Here is a 22,504-nt window from a genome sequence, read left to right on the forward strand (position 1 = left end):
TTGCTCAGTGCTCAATTAACTAGCAACTGTAGGTTAAGTTGTTACACTGCTAGCTTTGTTAGGCAAAATCCCTCTCTGGTTGTGGTTGTTTCCCTGGACTCCGGCCGGCAACAGAGATGAAGCTTCCTCTTATTGGAAGCACACTGACCACAGTAGTGAAAAGGCTAAGTTTTGGAAAGCACAAGATATATAGAGTCAAGTAGGCATCATCCACGCACTTCTACTCAACAGTGCAAGGTCACTAGCTTCTTGTCATATAATTCAATTCTTGTACTTCTCCATGATTGTGGATATCCATAGCCCGTGTTTCTCGTGTGGATTATGCCACCTAGGTTGGTAGCATACTAGCATAGTAGCATGTTAACATTATACTGTTACCACCACTGACAACTTGGTTTTCTTAGTCCATGATATAGGCTATTTGCGTGTAGCTTAGTATTGAACTGAAGATAGATTTATAGATGTTGCGGCTGTCTGGTCTTGTTCTTAATTTTCTGGCTTCCTACCGGCTTCACACTCCACCCACTACTTTCAAGTGTTTGACATTGACTGTTGCATCCGGTAGGATACCTCCCAAATCCAGCATGTCAACGCGCAAGTCTCGACAATCTAGTGGGCCAAACATCAAGCGCCAGTTTTTTTTAATAAAATCCAAAAGCCTTCACTAGCATCCATACCTACTTAATACAAATCGCTATTCAGGTTAACTAATGATGAAGAGTGGCATATATTCGCAAGAATAATGTTCCGTAATAATACGGTGTTAATTAATGGTTAATAAGCTACTATATAATGGCATAACATTATCGCTTGAGTTGCCGATTTCCAAGTTAGCCTCCATGGTGATGTGTTTTCATATGGATTTTAATATCAAAATGGGTGGTTCTTGTTTCCACTCAATGTCTAGAGCTCTTGTAAAAAGAACACATATTGTACTGTGGCTACAAACAATGAAGATACTACTACATTGTGGTGCTTTAGTGCAGTGGTTCATCATTCGACTAAATTCATTTCATTTTGTTCCCATAAAGATCACATGGCAAATAAACAAGAAATCACAACTGTTAATCCAATCAAAGGGGTAAATCGGCTTGGGGGCACATGCCCCCACTTACATTCTTGAGGTAATCTGGCTTACTAGACTATTTCATTTTTAGTCAGAAATCCAATAAAAACAAGACATGGCTGATCTTCTAAAACTAGACTCCCTACAGAAACTGACACTTGTGACAATACCATGACTCATGTTCTATTTTCTTCGTTTTACTCACAATATTTTATACTAAGAGAACATTTCTAAAATATCTAGGTGTACCTATGCATTATAATAAATGGAGGGAAGACAAACAATCACTCTATATAGTGTCATAGGAATAGAGTCATCTTCCATGTGAGGGTCATCTGCTTGTGAACATAGAAAAGGTATTTCATAAACAAGCTTGACTTAGTTCCACTAAGAGCAAAGCCATCCACCAAACCTTTTTCTAGGTGATTAGCTAAGTATTATTCACTCTTATTTTCTATTATGTCTGGATTTGCATGCTGTGTAAAATTCTTGGTACAAATCGTTTTGAACTTGAGAGAATAAAATTTGTTGTTGTTGAGATCTTGGATGAAAATATATTGTGGATAATGATATAATATTCATAAGCCTACTTTAACTTTCCATAGACAGAAATGTGTTGGATAGAAATGTAAGAAATGTGTTCGAAAATAACCGATCAAATGTGTTAGAAAGAAATGCAAGAAATATATTACAAAACAACACATCGTAGACACAATAGATGTACTGGTTCCAGTCCTCCAGGTCGACATGCATGCTCATGATCAGGTCGAAGGTGTCTGGGTTGATGAACCTCAGCGGTTCAAGCACCCATCGCCTCCATCACCCAATAAAAAGCCCGCTTTGGCTCCATAAGGGCCGTATTGTATCTGATAACATACTTGTATCCATCGATACCTTCTTGAATGAGCTCCAATGATGTCGTGATGTCGCTAGGCATGGACTCTCGTAGCATAAAGAATTGCTCCGCCGATGCCACGAACTGCTCATAATCCATGTCCCCGCCCGACTTGGTGAACTTAACTAGGTGGATTCCCGTCAACCTCACTGCCAGATTCGAGTAGACAAGAACGTTGTGAGCGCCGAATTACCCGCGGAGGCAGAAATCACTCCGATGCAACAACCAGTAGCATTGGTACCAATACCGAAGGACCTGCAGTGTATCAGGCAATGCCCTGGTGGCGTTGGGATCGCTTCATGTTATGCCCACCATCTCTGTAAGATCAGAGTTCTGCGCGTAGGCCATCGCATCCATACTGGCAAGCCTATTATGCAGACAATGCACAATCTCGTGCAGCCACTCCACATTCTCGAGCTGAAAAAGGCAAACGACACGAGTATTTTGTTTGCAGTCAGTCAGTTAGCTTGAGGCGAATAGTACTGTAGCAAGCAATAAATAGCAATAACAGCAGTAAACACAATCAACATCCTAGCCTAGCCTTTCCTATCTCTTGAATGCAGAACCAAAATATTGCTAGTGATAGCTGCTAGAATCCAATGAACACAGACACACAAGAAACCATTCCAGCCCTGGTAGACTACAATACAATGGAGATACCTAGAATTTTGCTAACGCAACTCCGATAGCTGGCTGGTGAAAAATCGGGCCTACATTGGTTTTGCATTGGCAGCATGGATGGGCCTACAATTTGGTGATGCTCCACGCCTCATAAACACTAGTGTTGATGTCGATGACAGCCTCAAATATGTTGCCATTGAGTTCACTTTGTCTTCATTATTAATAACCATGAGTGTGTTCCGTTAGAGGGGAAGTTTTAATCTTTGGGAAACCATGTGTCAAATAATTAAGATGGTGGATCTCTAAAATAGGGGGCAAAGCTGCTACACGTCTACTACTGCTAATGAGACTGCTGCACGTCTACTACTGCCAATGAGACGCAGGAAGCATTCCGATGTTTTAACATCACCACGTCATAAAGTCATAGCATGCACCTTGTCCAGGACAATCCCTATGACAACATTCGTCGATAGATGCTGATAACTTCCTTGCAGAATGGTGTACTCTGCTAAACATTCATTTGTGGGTGCAAGCAATAGTGGGGATAAGGGGGACGACAGGGCCAAGCGGACCCCCGCCCCCGAGCACCCACACTCAAGGCTGGTGCAAGTATACAATATGGATGCATGTATGATGAGTATAAACAAAAGCAAAGAAATATAAGACTTAGTGAGGCATATCAAACTTATCTTATGTATTATTCATATTAATGTATTACAATTTTAGACCTAAGTAATAAATTATTTAATTTAAAAGATAATTAGACTATTCTTGTGATGAAGAGTAATATGCCACACATATATTGATTTGGCTCGGAACAAAAAGTAATAGTAGGGGGTAAATATTATTAAGCTTAGTGATATGTAGGCGATGTACAACCTACCACAAGTTCTCCCTCGATTACAATGCACACGAGATCCAAAAACAAAAATTCTGCCTTTTGGCAAATAAAGTCACGTCGTTTGAAATGAAGCAAGAATCGATCGGATCATGAATCTTGATTACATGTGGCTAAGGAAATTTGGGACGAAATGCACGGTTTTCTTTCAGAACAGAAAGGACTTCCAACCATCCAACTCCTAAAGCAAAATCCAGAAGCGAGGATGTGATCATGACGTCGCTCGCATGGTGTCTTTTTTTTTTCTTTTTCTTTTGGCTTTAGCAGCTTGTTGCCTCTTAGGGCCACAACAAATTGTAAAACTCTTATGTGTTCTCAATGAAATTGGCGCATTATTTGCATGCCGATTTATTAAATGAAACACTTATTAACAAGTGAAAGTAACCTATTCCCATATATGCATACCAAAATCATAAACACGAGAGACGTGTCATTACATGTAAGACTCACGAGACTAGTTACGTCGCATGTATATGCATGTATCGATGGTCTATAAGACATGAAATGAATCAAGTAATTATTAGGTAACTAGCTAGTAGGGTTGGTATATCAGTCTTGCATGATGGATGCATGGGAGTGCATCAGCTAGCTAGTTGCTGTTGTTGGAGAGGAGCGTGATGATGTCGAGCGCCACGGTGCAGAGCTGCCGGAGCGCCACCTCCCTGGCCGCCAGCTCCGCCGGGTAGGCGCCGGGCCTCTGCCGCTGGAACAGCACCCTGCACACCTGCGGGTACTCGGCGGCGGCGCTCACGTGCACGGACGCGCTGTCGTAGTCCTGCGCCGCGATGGAGCCCCTCGCCGCCGCCAGCGCGTCCCGGGCCTCGCCGTACTTGGCGGCGCAGGTGCGGAGCAGCGCCTGCACGGTGGCGTCGCCGGCGGCAGCCGGCGCCTGCAGCGCCGCCGCCGTGGCGGCGCCGCCCGAGGCGTTGGCGGCGGCGGCCGAGACGGCGATGGCGGAGAGGCCACGCACGTCGGCCGTGGCGCTGGACGGGTCGGCGCCCAGCGTGGACACGCACAGGTCGGGGTAGGTCGTCGAGTTGCAGGTGGCGCGCACCAGCGCGGCGGGCGCGGGGGGCGGGGAAGGGGAAGCGGGAGGCGACTGGTGCTTCGGGCCGCCGTGGCTGCGGTGAGCAGACGGCCCGGTGCGGGAGGAGACGACGGTGCTGAGAGGGAGGAGCGCTACAAGAAGAAGCGCCATGATTGCGTTCCTGGTGGTTGCCATTGCTAGAGACGATCACCAGGCCAGGTGACGAGCTGGGTTTATGAAGAGTGATGAGCTTGTGTTTTGCTCTTCTGCAATGAATCGAAGTTGAGTTGCTTGTGTTGGAGGATGCAAGGAGGGTGATGGGGTTTTATAGGAGGTTGCCATTGCTAGAGACCACCAATGTTGACTCCAGGAGTCCGCAACGACGACGACCGCCGTGTATACTTTCCTTCCTCGTTTTGTTTCTAAGTGCTTAACTAGCTACCATATAGGTTGTCACACACTACCTTGTTAGGCAAAACCTACACACACACATCTACAGAGCTTGTTATCTCTGACTGTTCCATTGACTCTGGCAACAGAAATGAAGTTTCTTTTAGTCAAAAGCTGATTCCCGTGTTTCCATGTTGATTTTGGTCGCTTCATCGAATTTTTGTGCATGCTACACCTAAGGTGGCTTTGACAGGTTAGGTGGTGGCCAAGCATGGTTGACAACATGTATTTGTTGGCTACATTATAATCGGTTTGCATTGGGGGAATAGATTTGTATAGAAGAGGATTATTATTCCTTAAAGAATTAATACAAATATACATATGACGACAGCTACCATTCATTTTCTTCCACTTGACGGTTACAAAGAGTATACATATCCAAAAACCATATAGTTTCTTCCAATGATGTTTCAGGTGTTCAACCTTTTTTAGTGAGATACTCCCTTCATTCCAAATTGTATGTCATTTTAGATTTTTTATTTTAGATTTTTTAGTTTTATAGATATTATTATACGTCTAGATATAGTGTATGTCTAGGCTATGAAACTAGAAAAGTCAAAATGACCTACAATTTGGAACAGAAGGACTATTAAAGAAATAGAATTTGTATGTACTTGCTTCTACGGCATGACTTTCTCATCTATATGTATAGAAAAAAAAAGATGAACCTTTTTTATAAAAAATTTCAGGATAGATTTGGCATACCTCCAATAAGGCGAGGTAGATTAATATTTGTGGTGTCTTGTATATAGACGGTCTCGTGTAATATCAAGATGACAACACCTATAATATGTTGTATTTTAAATTGTCGTCTCGTATATAGCAATTGCACAAACCTTTAATTTGCACATAGAAAAATGAATATTGTGAGTTGCATGGCAACAACACTCGTATGATGTTGCAGGAGTGGTTGCTTCGCAAAACAACCACTGCGAAATTGTATGAGACAACCTATGGTACTATTAAAGTGTAGCAATGTACTTGTACTAGGTAAATAATATGATTTATAAGTAGATAAGATAGTCCTACCTCCGTATACATGTAAGCCCATATATATACCATGCCCATCCGATTCTGATAGCAAGCCATGTGTAGTACATACTTCTATAGACTCACCGGAAGGTTTGGACAGATCCGTATACAGGGCCGTACATCGAAACGTGTCAGACATGAAGACTACAGTGGAGGACGGCGTAGTCTACATGGAGGACAGGAACTAATCGAGGACTGGAAAACTACTCAGAGCAGTTAGAGTAGGACTCTCTAGTCGAATCCAACTAGTCTTCCAGTAAGATAACCGACCTGTAACCCTGCTCCTCCGATATATAAGGACGAGTAGGGAGCCCCTACAAACAAGTTCAATCCAATACAAGCGAATAATACACAGGACGTAGGGTATTACACGATCTAGCGGCCCGAACCTATCTAAATCGTGTGCCTACGTACACCATCAAGTTCCTGATTTTGGCGACACCCACCAAATAAAACTCTACCCTGGTTACTCCCTGGGTAGGTTGTCGGATTTAAACACCGACACCATGAAGGAGAGTTTGAAGTTCTTGCCGCTGCATGCTGCAGTTTTTGCAAGGAATAGCTAGATTTTAGTTGAACATTGTTATTAAAAAAAAGTTGTTGAAAGGAGAAGAGTTGGGAAAAATTTTCCATTTCAAGATACCATAATCTCACACTAGCACCACAAATCCTTCAGAAGACGACTAAGGTTCCAAGCTTGATCGACTTTGCATTGACATGGAAAAATTGTTTGTGAAGGGCATGATATCTCTCCACCACAAAGAGTCATTGGGTCTTCGAACATGAGGAGATACTGGTCTACGGTGAAATAGTTGCCAAGTGACTTTGTAGCCATGGAAGTCTAGGTTCCTATAGAATTCGTGATAGGGCACACATTTTTCTTACAGATTGAAACACGTACCAACAAAAGCAGAAAGGATACCTTTTGGAAAACAAAGTCAAGCTGCTATAGCATCAGCCATTTTGAGACTTGGAAGTGGAACGAAAAGCACATTTTGATTTAGTTAATTATCACTTATTTTTGTTATTTTGAACAAAATAACACCAAGATTTTGTTATTTTGATTCCTGAAAATAATATATACCAATTTTCTCTAATATATAGTTCCCACACCTTATTTTTCTCTTGAAACTTATCGCAATGCATAGTAGTACAAAAAAAATCAATATTGCGCCTTTTGGCGAACAAAGTCAAGTTGCTGTCGTCGACAAGTAGCTCTGCAGCCACTTTTACTCGACAGTGCAAGGGCACTATAGCTGCTGCTTCTTCTTTTTTGTTTTTCAAACAGTAGTCTTCTCCCCCGGCCCATTTCTTGTTTCTTGTGTGCGAGTGCTGCTGAAATGTGGGCCGTGTTTGTCGTGTGAATGCCTCCTAGGTTGGTAGCACTTTCAATTGGCACCACTAGTTTAAAGGTTCTCTCATCATCCTTGGTGCTTAGTCCATGATGATAGCCTACATAAAATTTGGATTTGAGCTTGTGTACTGATGCACCGGTAGTGCTGAACTGAAGATGCTCTCCTGATGCTTCGTCTGAAAGCTGTCTTGATCATCATCTGCTGCCCGTTCCATTTTCCTTTTAGTTCTTGACAGGATGAGATCGACGAGCTGACGGCTGACGATTACTCCCCTGGTCGTCGTCGTCTCGTCCCAGCTGCTGCAGGCTCTGCTGGTTTCCTACCAGCTTCACTCCACTCACTCACTCACTCACAAATCTGAATCTCAAGTGTGTTTGACTATTGCAGCAGAGGCAGGCATGCCATGCTTTGCCTTTGCGTGTGTTGCTTTCCAGCGGCGTCAGTGCAAGTGGTGCCAATCCAGCGGACAAAAATATATGGTGCGCAAACGCTATCTGTGTAGGAACACGATCGATGACGAGACGGCCGATGGATCGTACAACATCTATCCCGGTTGTAAAGTGATCTTCTCGCAAAGTCCGGTAGGGTTCCTCTCAAGTCTGAAATCTGTCCGGCAACACGAGATCATAGAACATGCATGTCAACCATGTATGCTGCTTGTACTGGCTGGGAAATAATCTCTGACCGAAGTACTCCCTCCGTTTGTAAATATATGACGCCGTTGACTTTTTACTCCAACTTTAACTACTAATATCTATTGAACGAGTTAGTTAACTAAAGTAAAATGGGTATCATTATGTCTATTGTCAAATGTACTTTAGATTTAACTTGTAGGTTTATCTATTTGCAAAAATACTTGTAGAAAAAATGAATAGTCAAATGAAAAAAGTCAACAGCGTCATCAGGTACAAGTCGGGGAGGATAAGAGAGCGAGTGTACGGGCGCTGCCTAGTCTTATCGAGTCTCACGTCGTCAGGTATGGTACGGCCTCTGTCCTCGGTCCCTATTCTCCTCGTCAGGCCACTCCGTCGTAGCGGGTAGGTTTACGGCGGCACTGTGCAGGCGTGCGCGGGGCGTGGTGCGGTACGGTGCTACATACAGCTAGCTGACCCGAGTATTGCCTCGTTATCCATCCTACCTGCTTCCTGGGCCCACAACGAGCGGCCATCCCCAGTCGGCAGTCCCAGTCGGCCCGACCGTGTCGGTCGGGGGAGCGGCACGGATGGTACGGAGTATCCTCAGTCGAGATGACTCGGTCGGGAGAACTCAATCAGGGTCGGACCGTGATCCCGCCCCCAACTGGCCAGGGTGTCGGCCAAGCCTCTTGGTCGGAGGAGTCGGTCGGTGGTTGGGTCTTGGCCTCGGCCCGGTGCCGCGTAATTGGGCCGGCCCAGGCGTGCATCGTTGTTGTGCCTCTCGTTGGGCTAAGTGCTGCAGGAGGCAGTCCTGCTGGGGACCCCGGATCTATGGACTCGTCAAATAGTATAAATATGAAGATTAGCATCCACTACAAGAAATCATTTAATCAGAAAAAAATTATCACAGATCGCTGAAAAATCATCATAAAGCAGTGTCTGTGGTAATTTCAGATAACGTCATGTATTGAATGTCACAAATTAAATCGATCGACGTTTTTTCAAAATCGTCACAGATTAGCATAATCTATGACGTTTTTTAACTGTCACAAACCACTTTCAGGCCCGTGCAACCCAGCCCAGACCTAATGTTTGGATGAAAATAAACATCACGGATGGTTGCCACATGGTGGCCAACAGGGCTAGTGAAGTGTATAATGATGATGATGTGGTTGGTGACGTGGACGATGATGTGGCTGGTGACGTGGACGATGATGTGGTTGGTGACGTGGATGGTGACATGGACGATGATGTGGTTGGTGACGTGGATGGTGACAGGTGACGTGACCAGTGACAATGACGTGGACAATGATATGGTTAGTGCTGACATGGCATTCACGGTCCAGGTCTATTTTAGAACTAGACCACTCAGTTAATTAGTTAGAACTAGCTAGTTGACTCAACATTTTTCTTAAAAAAGTTGGCTCAACATTTTTTTATAAAACTAATGATCGGTCCTTTCTTCTTGGACCAACTTTCTTGTTTTGAAATGTTGGCTCAAATTTCATCTACAATTTCAGTGATTTCGTACAGCGATTAGGTAAACGAATCTTCCTAGAAACTAGGCATGGAATGGAATGGAATAAATTGATGATGTGTACCGATTGCATCTGCACATCGACATCCTCAAATCGAATCACACAACCAGATACAGAGAATGAAATAGATTGGGGAAATGTGCGGGGAAACAATAGGGAACGAATGAAAAAATAGATTGGGGGGAACAAATCATACCTATCGACAATCTAATGTACGAATAACCCATCCACGAATTCGCTGAATCGCCCTCGAATCACCTCCAGCGCGGAACCCTAAACAAAATTGTAGCAAATTAGATATACGAAAGGCCATTAAGTGGGGGATAGGGAGAGGACGCAAAAGTCGAAAAGAGATCGAGCAATTTAACACTTCGCTGGAGTGTAGTAGCAGGAGGCGAGGTGGCGCCGCCGGCCGGGCGGGGTCGGACGGCTGGTGGGCTGGTGATCGGCGGCATGGGCAAGGATGCCCATGAGATTAGGAAGGGCGGGCGAGGCAATCGGCGTGGCAGGTGCCGGCCAGGATGGTGGAGGCAGGGGCAACAGTGGGAGGGAGAAGAGGCACAGCCGATGGTGGGAGGAAGATGAGGCAGGAGCAGCAGTGGGTCTAATGGGCCCTATAGATCTTCCGATAGATATATAGGAGCCCACGAGCGGGGCCACACTTCTGCGACAAAGCGGAGCGCAGTCGCGCGCGCGGCCCATATAGCGGTACTTGGTGTATGGGCTTTCCATATAGCGGTACTTGTGGTATGGGCTTTCCAAACTGGGCTACAGCTCTGTTGTGCGAGTTATGATTTTGGGCCTGTAGAAATCCCACTCAAACATGGACGAGGAGGCCTCGGAGTACTAATATGGATCTGCCGCCCCCGCCGCCGGCCGAGGTCGCTTCGGATCCCCTCACGTCTCCGCCTCTCCATATACTGGGTTGAGTAGATCCATCCAGGGAGCAAGATCCATGGCGACCGATCTCGTGAGCCTCGCCTCCCTGAACATGCCCCGATCCATCCAGGGGGCGAGATCCATGGCGACCGATCATGTGAGCCCCGCCTCCCTGCAGATGCCTGCCGCCATCCATGGCGCCGCCGAAGAGAGCAACCTCTCCTGGATGCTCCTCGAGGTGTGTGCCTACATTGACAAGGTCGAAAACGCCACCACGGCCATCTCCAAAACATCCGACAACAAGCACATCCAGATCACCTTCTGCCCCCGGCCCCCGCCGTTCCTCTCCCGCTGCTGCATCCATAGCCCAGATGGCGCCTACATGCACCGGAATCCCCATATCGTCGCCGTCGAGGACGACCTCGCCCTCATCCGCGTCGACGTCAGCGCCTGTGCCCTGGATCAGGACTACTACGTCTACCAGGCCAGCGACAAGTCAGGGAAGCCGTCCCTCACGCTCCTGCCGCCGACCCCCCAGTACCGCTGCTTCCTACCCAAGGATATCGGCATGCTTCGTCGCCCCGGCAAAGAATACATCGTCGCCGGATTCAGGTTCTTACCCTTAGCTCATCCCTGGGGAGGGTTAACCTTGTGCGTCTACGACTCGAAGCGGGCAGATTGGAAGCTCTATGCTCTGTCGCTGAGCCTGCAGGGCCGGCAGGAATATGGAGACAAGTCTTTTCTCCATAAAAACTGCAAGGTGGTGACAATTGGAGGAGATGCTGCTGGCACCATGGCCTTCGTCGACCTCTGGCGTGGCATGCTCTTTTGTGATGTGCTTCGGCTGGAACACGAAGCTGCACGTCAAGCGCAAAGCGAAACCATCCCCGTGCTTGGGTATGTCTCACTGCCTGATGAACTGAGAAGAACCGCCAAGCTCAAGAGTGATGCCCGCCTTTATCGTGACATTGCTTTCCTTGATGGCCATCTCAAATGCGTGGACCTGGCAAGTCGCTCCCTGTGGATCAGGCCGGCTACTACCAGTGGTGTTTGGAGTCAGCAGTACAAGATTACAAGTTTCAAGGAAATTGAGGTCAACAACCCACGCACTAATCTCTTCCCAGGCCAAAGAGGCGTGTATCGCCAATCCTTCAGGAACCTCCTCGTATGCCAACCTGTCGTCGGCCTGCAAGACGATGATGCTGCTCGCATACTTTACTTCACGGTCAAGGTGGACCAAACGGATGCTGAAGCGGCGGTGCTTGGAGTGGACATGGAAAGCAAGAAGATACTGGGGGTGGCACCTTTCTTTTCGAGATATGAGGTCATCAACTTCAACTATGTGCACACCAGGCTATCTAGGCATTTTCCAATTTCCAGGTAATTGTGTCACTAACCTTGGTCTGATTTCGCCTGATGCTTTAGATAGTTCATTTGGACATAGGGTTGTTGCTGATGCATAGTTGGCCATACATGTACGTTGTTAGGCAACTGTGATGATAGATCTTTATTTAATTAAGATTAGAAGCAGGACAAAAGGGTCTGTTTTCCCAGTCTCAGCTAGCTAGTATGCTAACAAATTAACGCTACACTGTCTAGGAAGTACGTCGTGTGCTTGATTTGTATTCAAAACCTCTGGCCAACTTGCCATGGTTCCTCTATGCTGAAAAATTGCTCGTAACTGTAGACTAATAACGATGGCAGGCTCCATATGGATTGTTTGGTGGCATGGCTTGCACAGGAGGCGGCTAAGTAGTGGTCATTTTTTAGATAGGACAGCTGAATTTTTGAAGTGACTCAAACATTGGGCTGTTCTGCTGGGTGCAGGTGCACAGGTGACTCTGAAACAGTCAGCAAGGGTTGTTCAACCAAGATGAAGGTTAAAGCACGAGAGCATCATGATAGTGAATCTGTCGCTGAAGATGGAGATGCAATGGCTTTGGACTAGTTCCTATAAAAGATGGGTCATCATGAGCAAGTGTTGTTCTCTGCCCCCATAACTATTTGGACTCATCTAGTAGTAACAATGATGGATGTAAGGGAGACCTTTTGTTGCCCAGTAAGATAAGCTTAGACTCTGGAGAAAAATGGGTGTCTAAACTTTGTTAAATGCTGTTGGTCTAGAACCACATGTATTCAATTCGGTGTCAAGAAAGCTAGTTGTGTTGCAAGAAGAGAGGAGGAAAGATTCGCACCACCATGCATGACCTGCACATCAGAAACTGCACAAACCCACATATCTGAAAGAAACATTTGCTTAATTTCACTACTCTGACTTGATACCTCTCACATCTAAATAATGTTTGGTTCGTGCTAAGATAATGTAAACGCAAAGAGAATCAGATTACAGTGTATTTGGCGGTGGAATGAGTGATTGCTCTCTTTGTTTGGTTGCACTCCGGTAACGTAATCAGATTACGGTGTGTATGCTACATCTGATTACGGTGGGAGAGCAGGGGTATATTATTTAGGTAAAGGATTCGATTACAAAAGTAGCTTGCTAGGCAGATCCAGCCATGCTACATACTTGGATCAGAGATTTCCGAGCCAGCAGAAGCAGCATACATGGCTGACATGCATGTTCTAACTTTTTTTAACGAACTGATAGTGCGTGTTGCATTGATATAGAAAAAAATATAAGACTAAAATTAGGCAGGAAAAAGAAAGAAACAGAAAGAAAAACAAAAAGGGTCGTCCTGGATTATATATTATTAGTAACTGGATGTCTCTGTATCGTCTGTGCGCGCTTTAGTGGTTCGATCAACGGATAAAGATCGATCATTTGGCTGCAGAGCAAGCATATGACGATGAATTGCAGCTCTGCTGCTGCTCAAGCTTGCTCAAAGTATTTAATTAGGGAAAAAATATTGCACAAGCACCTTTTAAACCGCTGTGTGTGCCAGCTAAATCAAAAGGTGCTAGCTTTATACTACTACTGAACACCAGTTGGCTACGTCTGGAAAGTGAAGAACAACACTGTACTGCATCTGCATCTAGCTAATTTGGGATTTTTTTTTTAAAAAAAGAACTGATGGAGTTAGTGGACAGCAACCTACGAAAACGATAGTAATAAGAGCGATCGTTCCAGCTTTTCTTTTTTACCCCCTTTTCTTCTTCGATCAACCTGTTGCCTTTTAGTTTCATTTCATAGCACTGTCTTTTTCGTACATACGTAAGAGTAAACAATTTTTTGAGTGTCCCTTTATATTAGGTTTAGAACTAGGTTTGTTCTAAGTCAAACTGTTTTAAGTTTGACCAAGTTTACAATGAAGGGTATCAATATTTATAACACTAAATAGGTATGCTATGAAAATATATTTATAAAGAATCTAATAAAACTTCCTAGACATCAAAAGCATATATTGATATATTTTTATATAAACTTGGTCAAACATAAAATAGTTTGACTTACGATAAAATTAAAGGGATACTCTTTACGGGACGGAGGGGTATACACACTTTCCTACCCTCAGCCCCTTTTGCTATTTTTAGGGCTCAAGAAATGAAGTAATGTTTGTGCTGCGGACCAAATCGGTGCTGGCCAGTGCAGTGGTCACTGATAGCTCAAGGAACCATCGTTGTCTAATGCTACAGATATAGATGGCCATTTGGCCCACGGCACGGCATTTTGGCCCGATCTAGACACGGCATGGCACGGCGGCTTTGTAGGCTGGGCCGGCCCAGCCTACACCACGGCCCGGGCTTGGGCCGCTACCTCAGCCAGTGAGCTGGCCCGGCATGGCCTGTCCCATTTGGCCTGTGGGCCATAAACGGGCGGCACGGCCTGCTAGGCCTGCCTCAGCCCGGTCGAAACCCCGGATAAATGCCGGCCATACATAGTCCCGCACGCCTCCGCTCCTGCTGCTTCGAGCCGCCTCCCCGATCTTCCCGTATTGCCTCCGTCTCCGCGTCTCCCTTGCCTCCGCGCCTCCCCTGCCTCCGCCACCCCCCCCCCCCCTGCCGGCTGGGAAATCTCTGATCCAAGTATGTAGCATGGCTGGATCTGCCTAGCAAGCTACTTGCTAATTAGCCAGCAATTAAGGTCAGCTACGCCTTAACAACAACTACACTAATTTGAATTTAATCAAAATTTGACCAGCTGCTGTTTAATCATATAGTACGGATTACATATTATTAGTAACTGGATGTCTCTGTATCGTCTGTGCGCGCTTTAGTGGTTCGATCAACGGATAAAGATCGATCATTTGGCTGCAGAGCAAGCACATGACGATGAATTGCAGCTCTGCTGCTGCTCAAGCTTGCTCAAAGTATTTAATTAGGGAAAAAATATTGCACAAGCACCTTTTAAACCGCTGTGTGTGCCAGCTAAATCAAAAGGTGCTAGCTTTATACTACTACTGAACACCAGTTGGCTACGTCTGGAAAGTGAAGAACAACACTGTACTGCATCTGCATCTAGCTAATTTGGGATTTTTTTTAAAAAAAAAGAACTGATGGAGTTAGTGGACAGCAACCTAGGAAAACGATAGTAATAAGCTAGAGCGATCATTCAAGCTTTTCTTCTTTGATCAACCTGCTGCCTTTTAGTTTCATTTCATAGCATTGTCTTTTTCGTATATAAGTAAGAGTGCACAATTTTTTGAGTGTTCCTTTAGGTTTGTCCTAAATCAAACTATTTTAAGTTTGACCAAGTTTACGACAAAGAGTATCAGTATTTTGACTTACGATAGAATTAAAGGGACACTCTTTGCGGGACAGAGGAAGTATACACTTTCCTACCATTAGCCCTTTTTCTGTCCTTTTGCTATTTTTAGGGCTCAAGAAATGAAGTAATGTTTGTGCTGCGGACCAAATCGGTGCTGGCCAGTGCTGTGGTCACTGATAGCTCAAGGAACCATCGCTGTCTAATGCTACAGAGATTATCCAAAGAGACGTTTGTTACCATTAACGATCGTCTCTTCTTCTTCTTTTTCTCACATCTGTCTCTTTCCATATCAGTATATATCCCCAAAAAAGAGAAAAGATCCAACGTGGCAGTACTAATGATCCACTCAACACTGGAGTTGGCTGCAGGTACAGACTTGCAGTACAGTTCATACGTACAGTCGTTAACAAAGGACTCGTGTCATTACACGTACGTAAGTAGACTCACTAGTAGACTAGTCGCGCTAGCTGCTTCCTCGCGTAACGCCGGCGCGAAGATCACTGTTGGAGACGAGGATGGATGGATCATGGATGCATGCATGGATCGAGATGAGATGAGCTAGCTGCTGCTGTTGGAGACGAGGGCGATGATGTCGCTGGCGACGGCGCAGAGCTTGCCGAGCGCCTCCTCCCTCGCCGCCAGCTCCGCCGGGTACTGCCCTGGCCTCTGCCGCCGGAACAGCGCCTTGCACACCTGCGGGTACTCGGCGGCGGCGCTGACGTGCACGGACGCGAAGTCGTAGTCCTGCGCCGCGATGGACTCCCTGGCGGCGCTCAGCGCGTCGCGGGCGCTGCCGTACTTGGCGGCGCAGGTGCGGAGCAGCGCCTGCACGGTGGCGTCGCCGCCGCCGGCCGCCGGGGCCGCCTGCGCGTTGTTCGACGACGCCGCGGGGGCGGAGGTGCCGTTGGCCAGTGCCGCGGCCGTGGCGGCGCCGCCCGAGGCGTTGGTGGCGGCGGCCGAGACGGCGATCGAGGAGAGCCCGCGCACGTCCGCCGTGGCGCTGGACGGGTCGGCGCCCAGCGCGGACACGCAGAGCTCGTAGTAGGTTGTCGAGTTGCAGGTGGCGCGCACCAAAGCGGCGGCAGCGGCGGCGCCGGATGCTGCGGGGGCGGGCGCCGCCGGTGTAGGAGACGGAGCTGCTGGCGGCGACGACGACGGCGAGTGGTGATGCTTGGGGCCGTGGCCGGCGTGGCCGTGGTGCACGGCCGGGTCGGAGCGGGAGGCGAGGGTGGCGAGAGGGAGGAGCGCCGCCAGCAGGAGGAGCACCACCTTGTTGGTGGTGGTTGCCATGAACGCCGCCATTAATTGCTAGAGATCTTCTTGTGTGAAGATCGAGCGATGATGAGCTTGTGTGATGGCTGATGAGGATGAGATGAGTTGTGTTGTGTTGGAGTGAAGGGAGGAAGCAAGGGGGTGATGGGGTTTTATAGGAGGAAAAGGTTGTTGGCTGTCAATGTTGACTCCAACAATTCAAGTGGAGTGGAGGAGTCCACCATGACCACCATGCCGTGTATGTACACTTTCTCCATTTTTCTTAGTGCCTAACTGGCTACCGTAGGCTGTTATATATACTACCTTTCTAGGCAAAATCTAGTTTTATATGAGTTCTCAGATATGATTTAATTTTTATCCCTTGACTATTTCGCAATGGAAATGGAAATTTCTTGTAGCTAGTGTCAAGGTGATTCCCATGGTCTATGTATTATTTTCAGGAGTCAGTATGTATTATTATTAGACCACTAGCTTATATTTAGTTAGTACACTTCCTCTGACCATATAGTCTGCATCAATATGTCTAAATTGTGCTAAAAAGTAAAGAAAACCTTGGAATTAATTCAAGGGAAAAATATTCTAAAGGCTAGCAACAAATGAAGAGCGATGATGGAAGGGGCAGAAGCTAACATACTAGTAATTAACAAGAGAGAGTGAGACGATCCATGTTTTCCTTGCTTGAGGATTGCAATACAAATATACAATGCACATAGACCACTGAGGAATGGGAAAAAAAAGGTCAACTATTGGGCGTGCACACAGCAGTCATGTTGCTCCCACAAGTAGTCGATCTGCATATATATAATCCATATATCGAGCAATAGTTTATAATACTACAGTGGAGGTGTCAAACTCCCTTGTTGAGAATTTGGACCGTGCGTGTTTCTCGTGTGTGGATGCATGCGGCCTCTCTCCTGATCTACTATCCTAATTTAGTGTCACACACTGAAATTTTTGGATTTCGGGATGTGATTAGAAAGAACAATTAAACCATAATTTTCTCATAATTTTAAAATTTTTCCAACATTTATTTTCTTGACAGGAAATTTAGTATAGGAAAAATAATTGGTTATTTTTAAAATTAAATAAGGATGTTCTGTGTGCGTTGCATTCATGCCGATATATCTTGGTGTTTCATGAGCGCAAAATATTTTAAAATGCGTTTAGATAATGATTAGGCTTTTCTGAGAATTTTCCAGATTTTTCTGGGATTTATTCTCATGTTTCTAGAGCTTAATCAAATTTTTGGATAGTTCTACAAGTCTTTCCAGGAGCTCCAAGTATTTTTATTTGGGTTCCTCATATCCCAACCATCTCCAGGAATTTTTTTTTGAATTTTTTGAAGTTTTTGGAGTAATTTTCATGATTTAATTGCGATTTTAGAATTTTCTGGAATTGTTTTCGACTATGAAATTAATTCCTAAATTTAGAAAAAGGAGGAACTAAAACTGGACTCCAACCCATCCCATAAATGCTTTCCGGTGATCTCCTTGACGTTCTTTTTCCAACGCCGCAAACCCCATCTCGTTTCGACAATCCTAGCTCCCGCAGTTCGACGCCGAACATCTTCATATGTTAAACTCCGGTGAACTTTCCGGTGAGAACTTTGGCGAGCAACTTCGGAGAAACCATAAGTCCTCGGTCGAAGGTGAGCACACCATCCCGTTGGTCTCGTCGTCCTTGTTTCGTTTTGTCACTCCGATGCGAGTTTGGTGACCGTCCCAACGATTCGCCTTTTGCTATCTTTCTCCGTTCAACCGCTCACCACCAGGGCTGAACCTTGAGCTCCTATTCGCCTGGCCATGCACTCGCCCCTTGTGCGCCTGCATTGCGCCACCCAGCATTCGCGTCCCCTGAGTCCCGCAGCCTTGCGCCAAAAGCTATCATGCCCGGCTCCCTGCTCGCCGCGCCCGCACTAGCGTGGCCACCCTGCACCGCAGCAGCATGCACCGCACCCCGCTAACCTGCGCCGCTGCTGGCCGCTGCTATCGCCCGCACCCCCTACCCAGCCGCTGCTGCTGGCAGGTCTCCCGACCGGCCATGCGAACATATTGAACCGGAGGTGGAAGAAGAAGATGCCAGTTGAGGGATATCGGTACCCCATGAATCCCTATTGACCAGGATACTGGTCAGACCTGACAAATGGGCTCGCCCGACCAGGGCATGCAGGCCGAGGGCATAAAGATACTTGAAGTACAAGACAAGATAACCAGACAGTTCAAATCTGCCTCGATATCGTGGAACGCGCATTGTAATCCAACTCAGATTGTCTTCCATGTAACTACCGAGTAGATTAGATTCAAATCGACTTGTAATCCTAGGTTATCAGCCTATATAAGGCGGCCAAGGGAGCCTCCCGAGGGCATCGAAACTCACGAGCAATACAATCCACCAGCATACAGGACGTAGGGTATTACTCTCCGAAGGCCCGAACCTGTCTAAAACTCCCTGTGTCCCTTGTGTTCTCGCGATCACCTTTGAGTTCTTGATCTCGCAATCGCCTCCACCTGCAAATCAACCACTTGGATAACCCCCTAGTGGACTGTCGGGCTTATAAATCTGACAGTTGTCGTGCCAGGTAGGGGTGATTGTGAGATTCTCCTAGCGACCTCGATGGCATCCGGCCCCGACGTTGTTTTTCTTGAGAGCATGAAGGACTACCTCACCAACCCGATTCAGATTCATTTTGGGACCATGCCGGCAGATTTCGATCCGTCCGCTTCTTTCATCAACTTGGCGTCCTCCATCGACTCGGCATTCAGCGCCAGCTTAGTTTCCGTCAGATCTACTCCGACGAGACAAGTTCTCCATCTAAAGATCGTCACGCCGCTTGCCCTGCAGGTCGGTGCTCTCTCTCTCTCCGAGAGGGTTCCAGATCTACTTGCTGCCGCTCGTCCACCATGCCCTCTGACCTGATCGCGGGATCGATCGCATCAACAACACTATTGCTAAGTGTATAGATCTGTCTGAGGCGGCGCTACGCTCAACAAGGTCGGTGCAGGGTCCGTCCCGCATCCACTTTGTTCTGCGGAACTCGGCTGCCGTGTACTCTGCCAAACTCGACCAGGCTTTCCAGATCCAATCTGGAAACCTGCTCAGTTTTTGTACTGTGGTGAATTCCAGGTGCCTCGCATCGTCCTGACGCCAAATCCCAATTGAAGCGACGATGAGAGCAACTCCTCCACACTAGACCGCGAAACTTTCATGGTCTCTGCCGACGAGCCACCCCGGGATGGCGAAACTTCTCTCAGGAAGACATCCATAATCCCGAGATCCAGTCCAGTCTCTCAATTTTAATTCGTTTAAGCTCTTGTTTTTCGCAGATATGCTCCTAGAAGTTTAGTTTTCTTTCTGTCACATGCCCCTATATCTTGTTTAGATTATATCTTTTGCTTTTAACTCCATTTTGAGTGATTCTTTCGCTCACGCTTTCATCTTAACGTGTAGATTAGTTTTGTACCACTTTTTAGTACTGTTTATGATGATTGGTGTACTGTTTTTAATTTATTTCATTTGTTTGCTTGTATGTACGTGCTCTCGAGGTTTGCTTTGGATGATTGTCACGAGTAGAATGAACGTTGGAGTTCTCAAGAGCTGGAGCTGAAGATATTCTAAGCAGCATCATTACTTAAAGGAAGTCAAGCGTGTCCTTATACTTTTATCCCAATAACTATATTTAATCACCATTGCATATGCTTGCATTTAATATTGATGGGTCCTATTAAGGTTTGCTACGATTATTCCTTGTCAACCTGGATTTATCTTTATGTTGGTAGCTATGCTTAGCTGCTATACTTGGATTATGGTGATTTTAATGAACTTAATTATTAAACTTGTTTTATTCATGTTATACATTTCATTAATACAAGATCACCATACTTAATTGGAATATGAAGAACCACCTAGGAAAATAGTGCAACCACAAGGCTATGTGGCTCTAGCTTTGCTAATTAGAAACTCTAGTTTGGGGTGGCTTTACCGAAAGGGCGAGAGGGGTTGCATCGTTGGGGTATAGCCCGGTCCTCTTGAGTGGTATTCTTAGCTAAGGTACTACAGAGGGTTATGCTCTGCTTTTACTTGAAACCTTAACGGACTCCTTTTTATTAGGAAAATTTTATAAAGGTCTCATAGTGGATTCCTAGCCACTCACCTTAGAAGTGTTTAAGAGCCTAGCTACCTTGGGCGACATGGGAAACACGACTTGTGGGTAAAGATGTACAACATCTGCAGAGTGTTTAAAACTGTATATCATCCATGCTCACAGTCAAGAGTGGCCTGAACCCTCACATGATTAATCTATCAAAAGTTGAATTAAACTGCTGTTATTTATTGTTGTTATCTTTATTTATGTTTATGTTAATTGTGGGTTGGTATATACTTATATCTTACTCCCTCCGTTCCAAATTAGAGGTCGTTTTGGCTTTTATAGATACATAGATATTATTATGCATCTAGACATAGGGTATATCTAAGTGCATAACAAAGTTTATGAATCTAATAAAGTCAAAACGACCTATAATTTGGGACGGAGGGAGTAGTATTCAGGTTCTAATAAAATTTGACCAACTAAAAATTACTTAATGCAGTCAATCGGTCAGCCTTTCCTTGTTTAATCCTTGCATTCATATGTTCCCCACACTTGCTGAGTACAGCATGTGCTCACCCTTACTATAACTAACGTTGCTCAGAAGAAGAAGCTACTACGAAGTTGTTACGAAGATGGTGCTGAGTTCTAGGCGTACGCGACCCCCAATCGATTGCCTGTGAAGTTTGAGCCTTTGTTTCCAGGATTAAGTATATATCAACTCTTTTTCTTTACATGATACTGTTACTGTTATTTCCTTGTGATGTCATTATATGAATAAAACTAGATCCTGACATACATATAGTAGCACTTGATTTTGTTTTAAAATCGGGTGTGACATTTAGCCAGGTTGGTAGCACGTTGGTTAAGCATAATTAGGCCCACTCAAGGCTTAGTAGTGCTTAGTCCACGATAGGCTAGCGGTTATTTCATTGCGTGTCATCCTCTTACAATAATAATAATGTTAGTATGAGCTGTCTCTATACCACCATAAGGTATGGTATGGCGCGTGCAAATGAAACGCGTATGACGACGAGACATGCCGTCGATCCTCCTAGATAAGATACCAGCATGTCAGCTGTGCGAAGAAGTCGGGCAGAATCCGGTAGGATTCCTCAGCTCGCTCCCAAAGCTAGCTAATCAACAAGCTTTCTCAACGCGGTTTACACAACGAAGGCAAGGAAATCTCTCCAACTCTCGCGTGCCTGGCTCTGCTACTTGATTACAGCTACCAACCTAGGTTAGCTACGTCATAACAACAACAACTATACGTGCATGTTTACTCCAATCGATCAATCTGAAAACAAAGCGGATCGTCGATCAGGAAATTGATCATTTGTTTGTGTGCTCTAGTGGTTTGATCAGCCGGTGGGATCGGAGTTCCTTCTTCCTTTCCGTTCTCACTGGATCACATGCAGATGTATCTGCAATACATGGCTCAGTAGCTGCTGAAGAATGATAAAAACACTGCTTCTCTCCTGCACTTTCCTACCCAATCCAACACAGCACATGCACGATTACATAGTAGCTAGCCTTCTCTTTTTCAGGTGGCCTATATAATCCTATACATATTATGATATTAATAATTAATTATGCGCCAAGCTAGCTAGCTAGTCATTAGCAAGTGAGTGCACATAGTATATTAGGATTGTTGGCCACTTATTTCCTTCTCGATCCGCCCCCGGGCCCTTTTTCCTGCCCTTTTCTTTTTTTTTGCTCTTTTTACAGCATGCATCTATCTTATCGCCGTGGATCGTGCACGCATTACCTAGCTACCTGCTCAGTGTGCAACGACAATTTTTTGTTTCTTTATTTGCCGACAATGTATATTTTTTCCTTTCCAGACAAGACCTACCAGCAGTGCACCACTTGTGTACTGGGCCGGGCACGGGCAGAAGTGCACCACTATAGACTATGGTACTAGCACATATCTTTAAAAAAAAAATCTAACCTCATCGACAATATCTGGTGCCACGTTAATCCGTTTTATCGCCCCAAAATGGAGTAAACTGTCATCATTTTTTTTTACTTGCAGATATACAGAGGAAGACGGAAACTGGTAATGGTAACTGGTGTTACTTTACGG

General features: G+C 45.6%; 3 protein-coding genes across 6 annotated transcripts; 1 reads left to right on the forward strand and 2 right to left on the reverse strand.

Moving 5' to 3' along the window:
- Positions 1–1,714: 1,714 nt before the first annotated feature.
- LOC117860140 (pectinesterase inhibitor 28-like) lies at positions 1,715–10,108 on the reverse strand. 4 transcript variants are annotated; one of them, XM_072294603.1, is made up of 3 exons: positions 9,888–10,108; positions 9,714–9,790; positions 3,856–7,950 (listed from the first exon to the last, which is right to left on the reverse strand). In XM_072294603.1, the coding sequence occupies exon 3, from the start codon at positions 4,700–4,702 to the stop codon at positions 4,070–4,072; it is 633 nt and encodes a 210-aa protein (XP_072150704.1). In that variant the 5' UTR covers positions 4,703–7,950; positions 9,714–9,790; positions 9,888–10,108; the 3' UTR covers positions 3,856–4,069. The 4 variants fall into 4 exon arrangements, 2 of the variants coding, with proteins under 2 accessions (XP_072150704.1, XP_072150703.1); XR_004641381.2 differs by lacking the exon at positions 3,856–7,950 and adding an exon at positions 1,715–2,378 and having other exon boundaries at positions 9,714–10,108; XM_072294602.1 differs by having other exon boundaries at positions 9,714–10,108.
- Positions 10,109–10,373: 265 nt separating this feature from the next.
- On the forward strand, positions 10,374–12,570 carry LOC117861219 (uncharacterized). The gene is made up of 2 exons (XM_034744741.2): positions 10,374–11,776; positions 12,224–12,570. The coding sequence occupies exons 1-2, from the start codon at positions 10,473–10,475 to the stop codon at positions 12,342–12,344; spliced, it is 1,425 nt and encodes a 474-aa protein (XP_034600632.1). The 5' UTR covers positions 10,374–10,472; the 3' UTR covers positions 12,345–12,570.
- Positions 12,571–15,388: 2,818 nt separating this feature from the next.
- Positions 15,389–16,481, reverse strand: LOC117861287 (pectinesterase inhibitor 28). Its single transcript, XM_034744818.2, has one exon. It carries the CDS (start codon positions 16,362–16,364, stop codon positions 15,621–15,623), a length of 744 nt encoding a protein of 247 aa, XP_034600709.1. The 5' UTR covers positions 16,365–16,481; the 3' UTR covers positions 15,389–15,620.
- Positions 16,482–22,504: the final 6,023 nt, after the last annotated feature.

This window comes from Setaria viridis, chromosome 6 (genome assembly GCF_005286985.2).
Source record: "Setaria viridis chromosome 6, Setaria_viridis_v4.0, whole genome shotgun sequence".
NCBI classification, from domain to species: domain Eukaryota; kingdom Viridiplantae; phylum Streptophyta; class Magnoliopsida; order Poales; family Poaceae; genus Setaria; species Setaria viridis.